At 35.5% G+C, this 17,705-nt stretch overlaps 2 protein-coding genes across 5 annotated transcripts in view; one reads left to right on the top strand and one right to left on the bottom strand.

Annotated features, from left to right (window-relative positions):
- Positions 1-1,127: 1,127 nt before the first annotated feature.
- UbcE2H (ubiquitin conjugating enzyme E2H) lies at positions 1,128-9,931 on the bottom strand. Its single transcript, XM_022081834.2, has 5 exons — positions 9,483-9,931; positions 6,496-6,572; positions 5,795-5,962; positions 5,456-5,584; positions 1,128-4,771 (listed from the first exon to the last, which is right to left on the bottom strand). Exons 1-5 carry the CDS (start codon positions 9,533-9,535, stop codon positions 4,647-4,649), a joined length of 552 nt encoding a protein of 183 aa, XP_021937526.1. The 5' UTR covers positions 9,536-9,931; the 3' UTR covers positions 1,128-4,646.
- Positions 9,932-11,010: 1,079 nt separating this feature from the next.
- siz (Brefeldin-resistant Arf-GEF family protein schizo) overlaps positions 11,011-17,705 on the top strand; it is a 48,082-nt gene continuing 41,387 nt past the window's right edge. For 3 of the 4 annotated variants that reach the window (XM_087355669.1, XM_087355670.1, XM_087355671.1), the window contains exon 1: positions 11,011-11,395. In XM_087355669.1, the coding sequence (XP_087211795.1) occupies positions 11,166-11,395 (230 nt within the window). In that variant the 5' untranslated portion in view covers positions 11,011-11,165. Of the gene's footprint in view, positions 11,396-14,850; positions 14,938-17,705 lie in introns of those variants that run through there. The other variant, XM_022081830.2, reaches the window with a different exon arrangement.

Here is a 17,705-nt window from a genome sequence, read left to right on the forward strand (position 1 = left end):
TCGGAAGACAGCCATCTTCATCATTATTTTATGACAGTTTCCATATGGATAGCTTAGTGCTTTTTATTTAATGTGCCTCAAATACACTTCCCTGCATTGCATCCAAGTTATACATTGCAATTTAAAAGCAAATCCATCTTGTAATGGATAATACAAGATATTTAAACATGCTCGTAAGTGGAAATCCCGCGGTCCTGGCCAATTGTGACGTTCTGAAACAGACTCATTCACGTTAATTCGGAGGAAGCATTATAATTCTAGTGCACTGTATATATCCTGTTATCAAACGTTACCGAATGGTTTTAACTCAGTAACACAAACACCTTATGATATACTTACTTTAAATTAATATTAGTAATAGAATAATTTTTCTGGTAGTCAGTATACGAAAAAAAAAGTGGTAATGAAAACAGGAACTTGAGAATAGAAGGCTATTTCATATGCTGCTGCATTACCATCCAAAATTTCTCATAAATCTAAAAGCTGTGTTTGTCATACACAGTAGTTCATTAAAAAAAAAGCATTCTCACATTCAAAAGTTACATTTTCGTTTAATTTTTAAACTAGTCATTACAGAAAGAGTCACACAACTCTTAGACTCTTTGAAACAATAATGGGTCATCAATATGTGAGCACATTGAGTTTCATTTGTTACGGCAAGTGTCGGGGAAAAAGAGCAAATTTATATTCTTCTTCACTGCCTTAGAAACCACTTAACCAGAATGTGTATGGCAAATGTCGTTAAGCGTATACAGGATGAACACAAATGATCTTAGTAGTATCAAATATTTATTTAACAATAACTAAATGGCATACAGAAATGAACCTCACAGAACTGGAAGAATGAGAAATGTTTTGTACGACACGAAAGAAACGATGTAATTCAAACATCGCATTGCTCAGAAGAGTTGCTTACCGACTGTAGAAAGACTGATATCATTTACTATAATAATAACTTCCTGTTGGTTTAACTCTGGGCTATGCAATTTTCAGTCACTTCAATTTTTCTATTTTTTATGCACAGAGTTCATATAAACCATGTCGAACTGTCGCGTGCACTGAAACAGCTTGGGGGTGGGGGGAGGGAAGTACCACAACCAATTAAGTGAAAAATTATGAACCATAGCAACATGAAAGTTCAGTTTATTATGTTTTCTAAACGTTCACAAAATCTAGAATTTAATATAAATAAAATTAGAAAAATGAACTGTATTAAAAGAAATTAAATCTGCCTTCATTTACGTACATCAAAGTCCAAAACAAATTGGGTCTCCCAAATTATGTTCGCATAGTTTTGTTTGAGTCTCATAGTAATGCTGCCTAGCCACATTTTATTCATCCAATACACAGCAAACTTCCCATTTAATGTTCATCAATTTAAGATCTTTTCTCACATAGCATTCAACTTCTATGATCACAGATCAATAACTTCAGTGTCAAATTTCTTACATTTAAGATTTTGCTCAATTTAGTGTCGATATTAACACCTTAAATTGGGATTTACCTATATTATGATGAGCAGATGTGGTGGAGCAGCAACTATCAGACGCAAAATTACTACGACATAACCAGAGGCAGAGAACAAAGGTTGCATCCAGACATCCCAAAACAAGTGACAGTATACACAAATTTATTTATACATTTTACTGTCAACTAATTAGGGAACGTGAATACAAATGCAAGAGAAGGAAGGATATTAACTCAGTGAGGGTCTCTACCTCAGGATACAAAAGACAAAGACCATAAAAGTAGTTTCACCATTCACAGACGCAATTCTAATTTCAGGTGTTAATCCACAAGTCTGTAGTTTTTGTAACTCCGTAATCAGGCAACGGCTCATTTCTTGCATATTTGTTTTCATGTTACTTACATATATTCAAGTTGTTCTTTCTTATGTTCATAGAATTAAATGTTTTGAATTATAATAGCCAACTCTGTACAGACACATATACTAATTAGCTTCTATGTACAGAACGTGAAAGACACACTCGCTTATATTATACATGTTATCCTGTGTAACTGAATTGGGAGTGCTAAACAACCGACAACTTTTATAAACTACGTCTGCTACTGTAACTCAAATATCACATATCCTGGACAAAATGGAGGGGGAAAAAACTGCGGGTTAATGACCGATAGATTTTTAGTACAATTAGTACCTGTCATGTCTTTCCACCGTTCATACCTCATTATCATGTGTTCATGCACAAGTGGATGGTTTCCTGTCTTTCACGAGGTTTACATATCCAGAGAAAAATGTCTCCACTTTCTCTGAAAGAATACCACTTCTGATTTTGTAAACATTTCCGATCTGAATGACATCTTAGGGTAGTTTAGGACTCACACCATCCTCTTTATTGCTGCAATTAATGCTCTTACATGATGAAAATACAAGCTGTGCTTTCATGAATTTTATTTTAACTTTATCTGTATGTCAATGTCAAACAGAGGGTCATCTAGTAAAAAACATCAGTACTTCGTGTTACAAAATGAAATAGTGAAACAGTCCACAAATCTCATCAGTTTTTTCACTGGTACAAAATGACTGTTATTATGCAGCAACAAAATGTTAAGTGTCTTGCAAAACAACTGAAATAAAGACTCAGATTTACATTTTTAACCCAACATGCTTTAGCTTAAAAAAAATCTATAAATATTTGTTATATATAAAGGTGTGTGTATATGTATATATCATATATTTAAATTAACAAGTTTAAACAGCAAAAGATCTTGCGCTTTTAATTTGTGAGCCATATAATTTAAAGCTGATATATCTGCCTTCATATTTCATTACTGTACTAAAGAGAGAGATCTACAGATTACTTACTTTGTAAAAATATCTGTCAAAATTAAGTGTTCTGAAAATCTCTTTCTGAAGTAGGGATGTTACATTATGTACCATTCCACTATAGCATGTGCAAGGTGACATCAGCATTAATATTTATAGCCACTCGTTATTACACCAATAACATAATTTGAAAATACAGAAATATATTACTAAAAAGTTCACTTAAACGAACAAAATCACAAATATAAAAATGGGCTGGACCACATGATTATTATGGGCATGATATAGTTATTCACAGCAGTTTCAAACCTGTAGGAACTTGTCAAGAGCAATTCTACGTGATAATATACAGTTTATATGAAATCAGTATTGAAAAGTTATGGTACATGTCTCAGGGATTGTCAGTGACAGGAAACTTTTTTTTTTAAATCTAAGAAAGCCTAACAAACTTAACATTCTGGACACTGCTTCTCAAAAATATAAAAGTATCTGATTTGGTTGAATAATTATACTAAACATTAAATGTTAATTTTAAAGTACATACTCTCCTACAAAAATAACAGAATTATGCAGTTAACAAAGGTAAATAAATGTTATCTACTTAGACAATATTAAATTTCAACTATATTAAAGTTATACACACTCATACATCTCTACAAACCATTAATACATGGAGCAGCCCAGTTTCTGGATTCCACAGGTTAGAAACTGCAACATTCAAGTATTATGCGACATTAAAATTTATTTCTGGGTTCTGAACCATCAGACGCCATGCACTCAAATTACAGGAAGAAAAGAAATTCCTTCTTTAAGGAATAATATATTTAGAGCATGTCATCAAAGTTGAATGGCAATGCTTAGTCTGATGCAAATATCTGTACAGTTATAAATTCATTATAAGGCAACCATGTTGTAAGTTCAAATTTCATGTGAATGTTAATTATGAAATTCAAGAGATAAAATTAAAATGTTTTGTGTTGTCTGCATTAGCACTTACATTTCTCCTCTTTCAAACATGGTGTGTATTATTTAGTTTCAGATACCTCTCCATTATGCTGTAAAATCATGCATTCTATGGTATCAGAGAGAATGATCTTCCAGACTAAAAAATTTTCATCATCAGTTTAACCCTTTGATTTATAAATTTTCTTGCATCTCAAGGAGTGAGGCTTTTTCACATCTTTACAGTGTTGACAAACATAATCAAATATGACCCAGTGTATCATGTAATAATCAACAATCTCTATCTTAGGTGCAAAATTACAAATTGGTAACAACTACACAACTTTTCTGTAATATGATCTGCCACATAATCTTCAAGCTACTAGTGGCTCACTTTATTTTACTTTATAACCAAAAAAATGAAAAATTAACAGAATCTGAAATTAATATCACCAAACAATCAAAAACTAGCACTTCACAGATGATATAAAATCAATTAAATAGAAATGTGCATGTATGCTACCCAAAGCAGAGCATAGAATGTACATACACACATACATAGTCCGATTACTTCATTTTCAAATAAATGTGTGCATACTCATCAAAGGGTTAACAGTGTTTTTCAAAAACAACAATTTTGTAGTGTTTCACCATTCTAGGCCCAGAATATTTCAAATAATAGATTTTATTCAAAAATGTATGAGTACAGAAGATGATTTAATGCTCTTAATAATGTTTAACCAAATGGTAGGCCTAGATGCCAATTACAAGTGCACTTGAAAAAGCATTTGATCAGACATGACATGAGAATCTATATCCACTGAATCCAACACACACTTCACACCAAACTTCAGCTTAAGCTGCTAGAGTATCTACAGGTAGCAAGTGTCTATGATATTTGAGGTGAAAGCCACCGTTATAATTCCATATCTTGCGCTTCATCCTCACTGAAATCGGACATAGAAGACTCACTGTCTGAAGATACGCCTTGATTTTCTTGCTCCCGCAGGGCTTCTTCTGTTGCATATTTTCTTACATACTCTGAAAGATTGGCAATACTCCATATACAATTCTGTAAATAACTGCATTAAGAAATAACTAATTTCACACAGTATCAAGAGTTTGAGACAGAAGATTTCTGTCTTCTGGGTTGTTGCGCTGTGTAGTCTGGTCGATGTTTACCAACGTTTCAGAGGTCATACTGCCTCCGTCATCAGGGTCCTGATGATGGAGGCAGTATGGCCTCTGAAACGTTGGTAAACATCTACCATACTACACAGGGCAACAACCCAGAAGACAGAAATCTTCTGTCTCACCGCTGTGAAAACCTCAAATCTTACACAGTTTGAGACAGCTGTAAATTAGAAAGAACACTTTGAATTAAAATGTAATTGCCAGGTTGGAAGCTAAGACGTAGTCAAAATAAAATTGTAATTGAGATACCAGGCTGCCAATATGAATTAATGTCCGTATCACTGGGAACATACAAAGACTGTTTAAGGCATACATAATTACTGGTGGTGAAGAGTCATTGAAATTCAGCAAAGAGTTTACCATTTCAGAGGTCCTTGCTGCCTCCAGTTCCCTGATGATGGAGGCAGCAAGAACGTCTGAAACAGTGGTAAAGTACTATCAGATTACACAGTGCTGCAACCCAGAAGACAGCTATCATTTAAATGATAATATATATGTACACATACAGCCCATCTGTACAGTATCAATTACCTTGAACTTTCTTCTTGTACTCTTCTGGTTTATGTAAGTACATAGCAGCAGCATCTCCATTGAGAGGATCAATAGGATTTGGATACGTTAATAACTGGGGAAGAAACGACTCAAAGATGTTAGAAAGATCTATAAGAGAAAACAGAAAACTTATCAAACAAGTTCATAAAATCCATGCTGAAAGCATATACCAGACACTTTCTGTATTTTAATACTGAATCTTAATGTAAGAATCTCCTATATGAAAATGAAAACTAAAAAGTGATGCTTAAAATGGGATAAAAATAACTCAATATGTTGTTATTTTACTTAATTTTAAAGTAAATGCCCTTAACTTACCATACAACGCAGTCCAAGCTTGGTTGATCACATCTAAACACACAGTACCAGAGACTTCATCTATATTTGGATGATACACCTTATTCATGAATCCAATAGAAGGTGATTTGAAGGGATAATGCTCTGGCAAATGAACTCTTACTTTCCAAATCCCACCTTCATATGGAGCTGAAATAATTTTACAATTACTCAAAATTTTGTTTCAATGCATGAATGTACTAAATATCACACATTATTACCATTGCTTTCATGAACATCATACCCTCTTCTTTAAAACTAACAATTCCTAGGGGAACAAAATTAATATTTAGATAGAAACAGAACAATGGCTGAAGACAAGCACAACCTGATTAGGGACCTAATCATTTCTTTGTCTCCTGGAAAATTTAAAAGTTAACACAGTCCTAGTTTCCCAATTGAGGTTACTTATAATGCTGATTGTTCCAGGTTTTATAAATATATAGATAATTAATTCCCTTTTCTATTGAATTCTTAACAAATGTCATGAAGCTTCAGGTGCTTGAATGTGCAAGCGAGCAGAAACACAACACAAAATTATGGATGGCTATGGATGGAGTCCAACAGTAAACTTACAAAATTAAAAGATAAATGTAATAACTATATGGTATATATAACTGACTATATCTTAAAAGTATCAAGAAATGTCTCATACTACAAGAATAATGCCAAATAATACTTACTGCCTCGTGGTCCATAAAATTTAACACAGAATTCATTAAGCCCTCCTAATATAGTCACTTCATGTTTGCTTTCAATTCTGGATCTAAGTTAAGGAGAAAACGTTAATATGCCCCACATATCTGTAACATCAACATCCACCCACTCAATGACAAAGTCCAAAGTACTTTCTTGGAAAAAGCATGTGTGAATCAAACTTCAAAGTATGATTCTCTATTTCAAACTTTCACTGATATGTGGGCCATTTTCCATATTGTCAGATATAAGTGAAGGATTCATCTGGCTCCAGATAGGGACCACTGACAGACTCTTGTGAACATGATAATGAACCTTCAAGTTCCATAAAAGATGGGGAATGTGACTAGCTGAGTGCCTAAAATCTTCCCAAGATGAACTCTGCTCCATAGAGTTAGTTAGTTAAATGGTCCATGCAGATTCCTTGCAGGAAGCTGTCCAAGGAAACTGTCCTCTTTTTGCATACTTGTGAAGGAATACAAAACACACCTCTCTTCTTATAGATTTTCAGCAAAATACCTATGATCTGCCGTCTTCTCATCAGGCCAGATTATCCTGCATGGCATTTTCATTTTCTGTTCTTTCACCAACTGCAGTGATATATGGATGGACAACTTTTTATCTCCAAAATCCTCAATACATATCACTGTTCAACAGATCAGTTTCAAACAACTACCATAGGTAATCAGTCTTTAGAAGCATCGTAAACAAATAAATTTTGATAGTTTAGCAAATATCAACAAATTCTATTGGCTCTTTCATAAGATGTGTGACAGAAGATATAAATAAAATTTGGCATTAATATACTGGTATTCTTTTATTAACTATGTGCTGAAGGACATGCTAGAAATTGTGGATGTCTATTCTGTTATGAGCATACAAGCAAGTTTATTGCATATGCCAATCAGAACCTTTATATTCCAGAACAAAACAAATATCACTACAGCCCTGTGTCTATTTTGGTACACTATTTAGAATTAAAACTGAGATGACATTAAGTGATTTTTATATGAAAATATCAATTAGATACTAACTTCAAAGTGCCTTAAACAACTTATTGAAAAGTGTAATTCCAACAATGGCATTTCTAAAAAATGGCTTATTTTCTAAACAAGTAAGAGTTGTTATATATACCTGAAAACATTTGTTTCCCTTCCAATTCTGGTACCTACTATGAGTATTCTTCTTCTTGTCAGAAAAAGGGGTTTACTTGTCCTCCCCCTGTTGTAAGCTGGGTCACATATGGGAACCAAATATTATCATAAGTTTGTACGGTTTACTACTGATTAATTACTTTGAAAAATAAGAATGCACAGCCCACTTAATTTAATATCTAAACCAGTGGCATGACCATCACTCCATTTTCCATTTTTATGACAAATTTTCTACATAAATGAAGAAGGTTGATCTAATCATCAAAACATAGTGTGCAACTTGGGTCCTCTGAGATTGAAGACCACACAGCAATAATAACAATTTACATTTTTAAATGGTAGTGAATTATGAAACTGTTGTTGGTATGTTTGAAAATGAGACTCTAAAGATGTAACCTTACACAACATACACACAACATTCATCATTGCATACATACATGCCTAAATATTACAACAAAATCTAAATGCCTAAACCAGCATTTTTCAGCCTATGGTATGCGTACCATTGGTGGTATGCGAGCCAATGTTGAGTGGTACGGGAACTAAGTAAGAAAATCAAAAGATAATATTAACATAAATAAGTCTTCCCTGAATGCATATGGTTAGTGGTACATTTAATGTGTTAAATTAGAATTAGTGGTATGCCAGAAAAAAAGGGTGAGGACCCCTGGCCTAGACTATTTATATTTATTTAGTGTTCTGTCTGACGACAGGTCCATATGAACAGGATCCTTCCATCCTTTTCTCGGACTGGGACCTGTTCATATACGTTCTTGGCAGATGATCCAGAAGTGGTTTGTCATTGCCTTCTTCTGTGTGTGAATGGAGTAGTTGTTCGGATGCCACAGAGAAACCGGGGAAGCCCCCGAAGGAAAACTCCGTGTTGCCTAGACCACGGCCTTGCCCAACACAAGTTATAAATTCGGGCACCGCCAGGAATCGAACCCGAGACCCCAGGATTACAAGGCCAACGTTCTAACCGCTAGACCACCGTGGCGTGGCCTAGACTATATCAAATTAAATACATAAAAATGGTAAATGGCATTATTGTCCTACACTGGTATCAGATATAATAATGAAATCACCTACAAAGCATCAAGGGACAGGAATGGGGGGGGGGGGGGGGGGGGGCGAAGATAAAGTCCTGCTGTAAAATGTACAGTACTGCAGGAAATGCATGTGCAAACCAATTAGCTGCTTCCAAAAGTTAAGTTATTTGTTGGGGCGCAAAAGCAAGTCTGTACACTGTGGTAAAGAAAAACATCCTGTCCTGCCCTCCCAGTCATCTATCCTGCAGCCTAGTCAGTATAATGCCTGAGCTGTAGAATGATGAAAAAATTTACATACAAATAAATACCTCATTCTTAGTACCAAACTTCTGGCTCATGGTACTTAAAAAATATAATTTGAAATTTGCACTACTTGTGAAGTCATCACAATGATTGCAATAAAAACATGAACACTTGTGATGAATAAACTTACTATCTTCTTTCTTGCAAGAACAATGAAAATAATGAATAATTTTATTGCTGGGCTAACAACGTGCTGCCTGTAGTATGTTTACTATTTACATGTTGTTCCCTTTATAACATACCTTAATGAATGAAAAGTCATGACAGGTTCAGTAGTAAACATACAAATAAATTTCACTGCTCTAACATACACTGTACATTTAATAACAAGTTATAATGAAAAAGTAGTGTAATCGCCTCATGATTAGGGCAGTTCAGTCAGTAAGTAGCCATGAGACCTGGATCAGCTGATGGTCCACGTCAAGGTTGGTTCATGACCTTAAAACCACTATTCCACACAAAGGATACAGTTTTATAACGTCCGTGTCCATTCGTCGTTTCCCTGCACTTGGAGATGACATTTTATCGAGTCTCTAAACGGTTAAAAACCATCAAGAAATTCACTACCGTAACTCCAGCACTGTTCAAACTTTTCTTTCTTCGAATGTTTTGTTCTGGGTTGCCATATGTGTAGGTTTTGTTATATCCACCAGAGCTCACTAGCATTCACAATGACCATAAAGGACAATACACGGAAAAGAAAGTAATGTAACAAAATACAACATATTACGACACGAAATATTGCAAGAATTATCGTTAATTGCTATTTTAACACACGGTCCAAGTATAGAGATCATTATAGCAGCATGTAACCTTTATACCATGTTCGAAACGTCCATCTTCTTTCCTTGCAAGATTAATTTGCCAGCAAGAAACACAAAACACTGCACAACTGTGCTGCGCATAAGCTTGTGTTGTAACAGAGAGCGCAGTGTTAAACAGATGGATGCGTAAATTAGGACGTGGTTCTAAACGGTTCCGCAAAGTAGGTACCCCTTCATTTGATATATTTATCCAGATACTGAGCAATTTTAAAATAATATAATATTAATATACAGAAATTATAAGTTCTTGTATTCATTGTGCGTGAATAGGATTGGTGTCGGAACGAAGACTACAAGATTAAAAGGGGGAGTATATAGTGTATGCCTTAATACACACTGAAGTACTGAGAATTGTGGCAATTAACTTAGAGAAAGTCCACACATATGAATGTAATTTTAGTGATATTCTTCGTATCTATGTAGCAAAGCAGAATCACTGAGAAAACAATCTCCAGTTGCAATAATAATTCCTCAGTTCATTAGATTAAGGAAGGGAGAATTTTGGTCGGAAAAGCCTGAAGGGAAAACGTCTAAAAGACTTGAGAGAATAATATTAAAATGGGCTATAGAAAGTTTGAGAGGTTGTTGACTGGGTTCCAAAGAAGTTAAATTCTAAAGTGGCTAGGAGACTATTAGCTTTTCCTCCGTGAAATTGTGCGCTAGGGGAAATACACAAAGGCTAGGTTTACGATTACGTTGGCGGCTATATTCACTTTTTCCTGTAAGACGCCTTCGATTTATTAAAGAAGCATGTCGTTGATAACACTAGGTTTAGGTGGATTTGGTTACGTCAATTAATTTCAGGTTACGAGAATTTCTATCTCATAAGTTGGCAGCTATACTAGTCTGTAGTGTGTGCGACTACTGCGTATTTAATAATTATATAATTTAATGCTGATTTTCATTAAATTTGGTATTGAATTCATGCCATAGGTGATTTCTCCAAACTCAATCTACCTTATCTTTAAAGGATTGGTATATAAAGTTTTGAACCTCTGTGATCTGATTTAGTTGAATATCGTTGCTAATCGATCTTCAGTCGTTGCTAAACAGGGATTACCAACGGTATAATAATCGCAATGAGCATGTTCATAAAATTAGTGATTTCGTCAAATGGTGACTTGTCTGCTACTGCCACCTGGTGACAAATTGTACATTTTCTGTATTTGCAGCAGAAACGTGTGTAGCCTTGACACACCTAAGCTAGATCGAAGGCCACGGCCTGGGCAGTGGGCTGATCAAGCAAGGAGCTGTCAGCCATGGGCTATTGTGAAATGTCAGAAGTGTAAAAGTAGTTTGCACAGTGAAGGGAATGTAATTTTTAAACATGAGTGATAGAACAAAACCAGTATTATCCCTGGTTTTCGAGTCAGAAGAACAGTTGCAGAAATCACTGGAAAACAATGTTGCAATTATACATCGCCAGTGTCGAGAGATAGAAGAGCTGAAACATGAATTGGATGCTGTTACTACAGAACGTGATATGTTGTTATGTGAAGTTAGCAAATTAAAATTCGAAATGGAGATAGCAGATTTGAAGAGACTTCATGATGGATGGTATGTGCTTACATTGTTATATATATATTTCTCATTTTGCTGTAAAGTAGTGGTATGTAAAGGCCACGTTAAAGAGAGCAATGAGTTCATGTTTTGGATTGCTTTATTATTATTTACTTTAATGCTATATAGTCTGAGTAACTGACAGTGTGTTAAATAAAATACATGGAAATGCTGAAAAAAGTGCTCAGACTATAGAGCAATAAATGATAGGCTGATAAATGAATAGTGACCTGGAAAGGAGGCAGTAGTGGCATGTTTTAAGGCCTACCCCAACATTTTGCCTGGAGAGACTGTGGAAAACCGCAAAAGACCTCAGTCAGTATAGCCAGTCTGTGGGCAAAGATTTTAACCTGAGATCTCAACATGAAGTAAGAGTGCTACAATTATGCCACAAAATTTGGTCATTCTTGCTTTAAATGAAATATAAGTATAGTATAATTCCATGTGATTTCCTATGGAAGTCCTGCATTTATCAAGTTATAGTTAAGAAATAAATGTTGATTTACAGTTGAAAGTTTTGATGCAAAATCTGGGAGGTGTGATATTGATTAGAATGTGTGAGATCTTGAGCTGATATGTATATTTTTTCTTGTGTATTTAGAGAAGCTTGTGAATACATTTGATCATATTTGTGCCACAGTACTTGTAAACCAAGAAGAGAAAGGTATCTTAGAATGGAAAGTAACATTGTTTGGAAATCTCTAAATTAAATCATGTGGCAGACTATCCAGGCATGTTTGATGTAACAGTGTTCTTTGCTGGTTTGGGTAAGCTTGGTTTGGTTCTCATAAGTTAGTTCAGTTCGGGTTAACTTGGTAGTTAAACCATATTTTATGTTTTTTAAGGTTTAACATGACATTGATGCCAGATTTGAAGGTTATGTTGTAATCTTGCAGTAACAACTAATCCTTCGCTGTTAGAAGTTCCAAACTGTAGTGTAGAACTGGGAAAGAATTCATTGTTGATACATGTGCATTGCTTACTGAATTATGCAAGGTGAAAAGTAGCTCATTCTTCTAGACAAGATGCCAAGACTTCAGATGTGTTGCATATGCCACATGTACCATATGGCCTTCTCTGTATGGTGTCTATATAGAAAAATTTAGGCAATATCAAGGTGCTGAAATTTTTGTATTTAAAAGTATGTTGAAAGGTAGTTGCAGAATTTCCATCTTGGAATATTGAGTCACTTCTGAATGTGTTAAGGAAATTATTATTCATTCTTTATACAATCGTTAAAAAGTAGGCATTATTGAAATGCATGTGTTTAGCTTCTCTAATGACTCATGTTAAGATTTTACAATATTTTCTATAGTTGCTGGTTCTGCTGATTAGGTAATGTACTCAGTTAAGCTAAGAATATTTGGTGAGTAGGGATTATTAAGATAAATTATTAATTCTTTAGTTTTTTAGGAGAGTCCTCTAATATTTTGATGGTATACCAACAGATTTTCTTTCTGGGTGTATTCTAAGTTTTTGGTTAACTTACTGGTTGAGGTTTGAATTTCCATTAGGCAGTTTCATCTAGTTCTGGGCTTTAATCTAAAAAAGGCCTCGATATTACACCAGAGATCACAGGGATCATACCAGGTTCTGGACCACACGTAATCCTGTCAGCAGTGAGATTCCCAAGCTTCTTCTTGCCTCTTGAATCAAGATGTAATTTATGTCTGGTATGTTCATTAATAATAGCTGATGATATATCTATTACACCAATGTGGGACCTGTCGGTAGTCCACAGCGTACACCCAAGCACCATATATAACTCCTCACCCACCTACTCATACGAGGCTTGTCATGATGCTGAAGAATTCCAAGAAATCTGACATTCATATTAAAGCTGTCATTGGCAATGTTGCTCAGATGCCTACTTTTCAATTTGAAAATATTTATGCAGATGTTTTGGTGTTGATAACATGAATTTGGTAAACATTATACAATTTTCAAGGAGTGAATTGAATCGAAATTGTCGAAATCTGGCTGTGCACCCATCATGTGCTTTAACTCAGTTTCATTTTATTTTGGGTTAAATGTGTTTCAGTTGTTTATATTTGAATTTATTCACATTTTCCGTCATGCTTGCTCATGTGGTTTGTCTTCTGATCTGTTTCATTGGATTTTCTAGGTTTATCTTATTAAATGAGTTCTTATTTATTTCATAGAGTGCCCCTAATGTAAATAATAAATTATATTTTTAGTTTTAAACCTGAAATTTTTATTAGTACTACATCAATTATGTGTTTTAAGGATAAAATTTGAAGATGAAAACTTCCATGTATTTACAGCACTGGGAAATGCCAGGTACAATATTCGGTACTTGTGGGTTATCGGGACACATTACTTTAAAAATAGGTTAGGTTAGGTTAGGTTAATGTGTGTGGATAAATGACATATACTTGAAAGTTATTATGTTTTATTTTAATAAATGACAACTAACCTAACCTAACTTAACCTAACCTATTTTTAAAGCGATGTGTCCTGATAACCCACAAGTAACCAATATTCCCATGACAGTGGCTGACATACCGTCGGCTGTGGTCATATATACGTTGGAACATGTGCTGTTTTTTCAAGTTCTAAGACACTACAGCTGAGGCTGTATAGGTTTTAGTACTCATGAGAATTACATCAATTAAACAATCTCTGCTTACAAAAATAAAACTGTCATGCAACTTGTGCTAACCAGAAAGCTATTGTAGTATTTGAGGTTTACACGACACTGAGTCTTCTGGGTTGTTGCACTGTGTAGTGTGGTAGAAGATTACCGACGTTTCTGCAAGGACCTCTGAAACGTCGGTAAACTACATGGCACAACAAACCAGAAGATAGCCATCTTCAGAAAGCTATTGCAAGGTAATTATTTCTGATATGTGTTTTGATGGGTGTTGGTTCTGAGCTGTGCACGAATTAATGTTTAAATTCTATTTAAATTGTTAAACATGGATTTTTTTCATTGAATATATCAATCAAGAACTGAACATACAAAATCCAGCACAGTTGTAACAAGTTAAGTTGCGAAAACTATTACGTTAGGTAATCAGTTCTTAGGACGGAACTGTATAGCTGTGCTGCCATCAGCAGTAGAACGTAATGGCTGGTAAAAATGGGAACATTTTACAAGGGTGTCGTTTATTCAACTTTGAAGTTTACAGAATACAAGATATGTAACTAAGTCGAATTCAGTGAAGTTGTACGTTGATTTTAGCATAATAGGAGTTTGGAATTCAAACATCGTTGTGGGTGACGGCTGTGTTTATTAAAGAGGAGTGCATACTGGAATATCGTGGAACGTGCACAATTGTGTCTGCCTGGAGATTCGATCAGTAACGCCTGGAGGAGGTTAGTACGTAATGTGAACAGAACCCAGTGCATGTCATTTACATGGCGATAGTTTTATCGGGAGAGTTTTGGAGGGGCGTGACAGGCGTCTGTCATATGACTACTACTACAGTTAGGCGTTTCACTTGTTCAGTATTCATGAGGGAAAGCAACTAAATATTTCATCTGATTTCTGTGGTGCGTGACATGTGGGCCAACGCGTAAGTTGAAGTGACGATAATGTATTTTTTTGAGTTCTCTTCATTTGCTTGTGTCTGTAGTGTTCTGCACCTGGGGAAAATGTTTGCTTGGATATAATTGTCGGAGTTCCCGATACTTTAACAATGCCATTAGTTCTAGAAATTACAGTTGGTGCCCAAGAGAATTGAAGTCAATAGTTTTCAAACTTTTATAATCTTATTTCTTTATTTCAAAACCATTAAAACATCGAATAACTGAATGCTGTATACCATTATCTATTTTCTTTTGTTTGTTAAGTCGGATTTTGGTTTTGGTTGGGTGATACGCAATTCTGTTTCGTATTCTGGACGCCCCAGTTACCCCAGCCCTGTGCGTCGTTAAATAAAACATTGATAAATAGGTAAACAGATGCAGAAGAGATCGCAGCAACAATTTTTTTTTCTAATTTCTTTCAGGTGGTTTATTTTGAGGAGATACTTTAATGTAGGGCCTGAATTATGGCTACTTCTTTTATCTTGTGATTCTCATCTTCGTAATACCAATACCAAATTTAGAAGCCCAGTAGCAAAACAAACATTTTTAAGGCACGTATCTCTATCCATTATGAGAAATTAACGATGTCTCTGTAACAGGATCTGGAAGTGTGGAGGTGTACTGTTATACGAAATCACGCTTGTCGTTTGATGTCGAGTGTACTGAAAGATTTCGTACGGCCTGAGCACAGGATCTTGAAAATGGGCCTTCTACTGAAACAGTTAATTCACATTACACTGATTAAATATCAGTTAACAGTACCACTTAGCAACTGACAATTGCCCAGCGCCACTAAGATTCACTAGGCAGTGCAGTGTCCAGCCGTTGTGTTTATAGGGCCTCCTGGTTTCTTTTTGTGCGAGATTTTAATTTCACAGTCGAAGTTTTACATTATTACATTTTAGATTGTATCAGATCTTGGCAGTCCAAGGAAACGCCGACAGCGGTGGAGGTAATTGTTCTTGGCTTTAAATATGTTGCTTTCATCAAGGCTGTGTATGTGTTCGTGCATTTACGAATGCAAAGCTTGTCGTTGCGTACATCACGGTCTCATTGAATAAGTTACCTTGAAACACTGTTTTTCAGACTGTCGTCGATACACTTTGGATTTTGTGGTGTGTTTTCTATAGTCATTTAAAGCAATCGATGATGTGCTGATTGTTGGCTTAATAATGTTAACAATTTCGTCAGACAGGAAAGATTTTCTTTCCTTCGATAATTGTTTTTTTATTCCGCCATAGTCTTGATATTGTGTTTAGGACTTTATGTAATAAGACAGTGAGTTATTTGTAAGAAACTGGATGGAACGAGGTTCGTTCGAAGAAATACCCGACAGTTTGTGTCTGTTATTTAACAACACAGCAGTTTGTATAAACAACTTTTGCTTGACAATGGAAATGTCCGTACTTCCTTCTGACGTTGTCAATTGTTTTAGCTCAGAGTAGCGTAACTTTTCCTCCTTGTAGTTTGCAGTAGTTCCTTACCCCAGCTTTTGCATGGATATTAATGGCGTTCTTGATAATACAATAATTCTTTCATCCAATGTTTATGACTTTTTAAGTTCTTATCCTCTTTGCTCCACAAGGAGCAGTTTTTTTCTAGTCTTGAGGGAAAGAAACGTTTAGAAATCGTGGAGAATTTACAGAAATGTGTTTAATGGCACTGCTGCTGTTCGTGATCCAGTTAAAAGAGTTGAAGCATTTCTGACTCACGATGGGGAAGCAGCCTGGTTTTGTTTCTCGTTTCACAGTGTTTATCAGCGCCGTAAAAATAGCACGGTTTTCATTCACAAGAAGTTTTGTAAAATGTGCAGTTTGTTGATCACTAACAAAGAACTGTTGATAAACAGTGTCGGTCAGTAGTAAAGAATAACTTTAAAAGTGTGTCGTTGGTGCGTTAGGTGTACCGTTATGTAAGAATGGGATTCGTATTTTTTCTTTAAATCTGACAAAGTAGCAGTACTTTTATCAATCAGCTCTTTTCCTTTGGGATAAATGAACACGCGTAGTTTACTAAGGGCATTACAGAACTAAGTCGAGAAAAAATCTCTTCTACAAAATTGTCGTCTGAGACGCAAAGTTTCTACATGAACAATATTTTTTTGTTTGTCGCAGGGATGTAATTACATGAATGTGATGGAACATGTATTTTACATTAATGTGGGTATATACGGTCGAATGGAAACAAATCTCATGAGTGAGAATCCTTGAAAAGGTACATATTACAGTCGTAGTGAAGAAATTCGATGCGGGAGACATTTTAAATTTTGTGGTTATGGGCTTGTCGGAGAATCTACATTCACCAGTTCAACAACTGTCCTCCCTGTTAGAATTATCTAATAGGATAATATATGCCTGGGAAACCTGGATTTAGAATTGACCAAGCTTAGTAGTTCGCATGGTCTCCATGTTGACATTTTCTATCGCAGAGAATTAAAAATGTTCCAGGTGAGGGGACCTCCAAGGGAACGACGTTCAGACTTTAAAGAAGCTCTCGTCTGTCTCCTTTGAAGGCATGTCAGGAAGTCTCAGCTGTGGTCTAGGTCGCTTCCTCGCGGACGTCAGTGTCTGCCGGAATTGTTTTAAGACACGACACCTGTTGGCGACAAACTGTGTGTTGTTTTTTCGTAGAGTTGAAAGCAGATCCTCGAGCGTTGGTCACGCGCTCCGATTGACTCAGAAGCCTCAGATATGGCTTCGTTCCCGTTCTTTCAGTAGTTGACTGCCATGAAACGTTTAGGCGCGCGTTCAGCCTG

This window comes from Zootermopsis nevadensis, unplaced genomic scaffold, assembly GCF_977971745.1.
Source record: "Zootermopsis nevadensis isolate Lab colony 2312 unplaced genomic scaffold, Znev_1.0 Znev_ptg000025l, whole genome shotgun sequence".
In the NCBI taxonomy this organism is placed as follows: Eukaryota; Metazoa; Arthropoda; class Insecta; order Blattodea; family Termopsidae; genus Zootermopsis; species Zootermopsis nevadensis.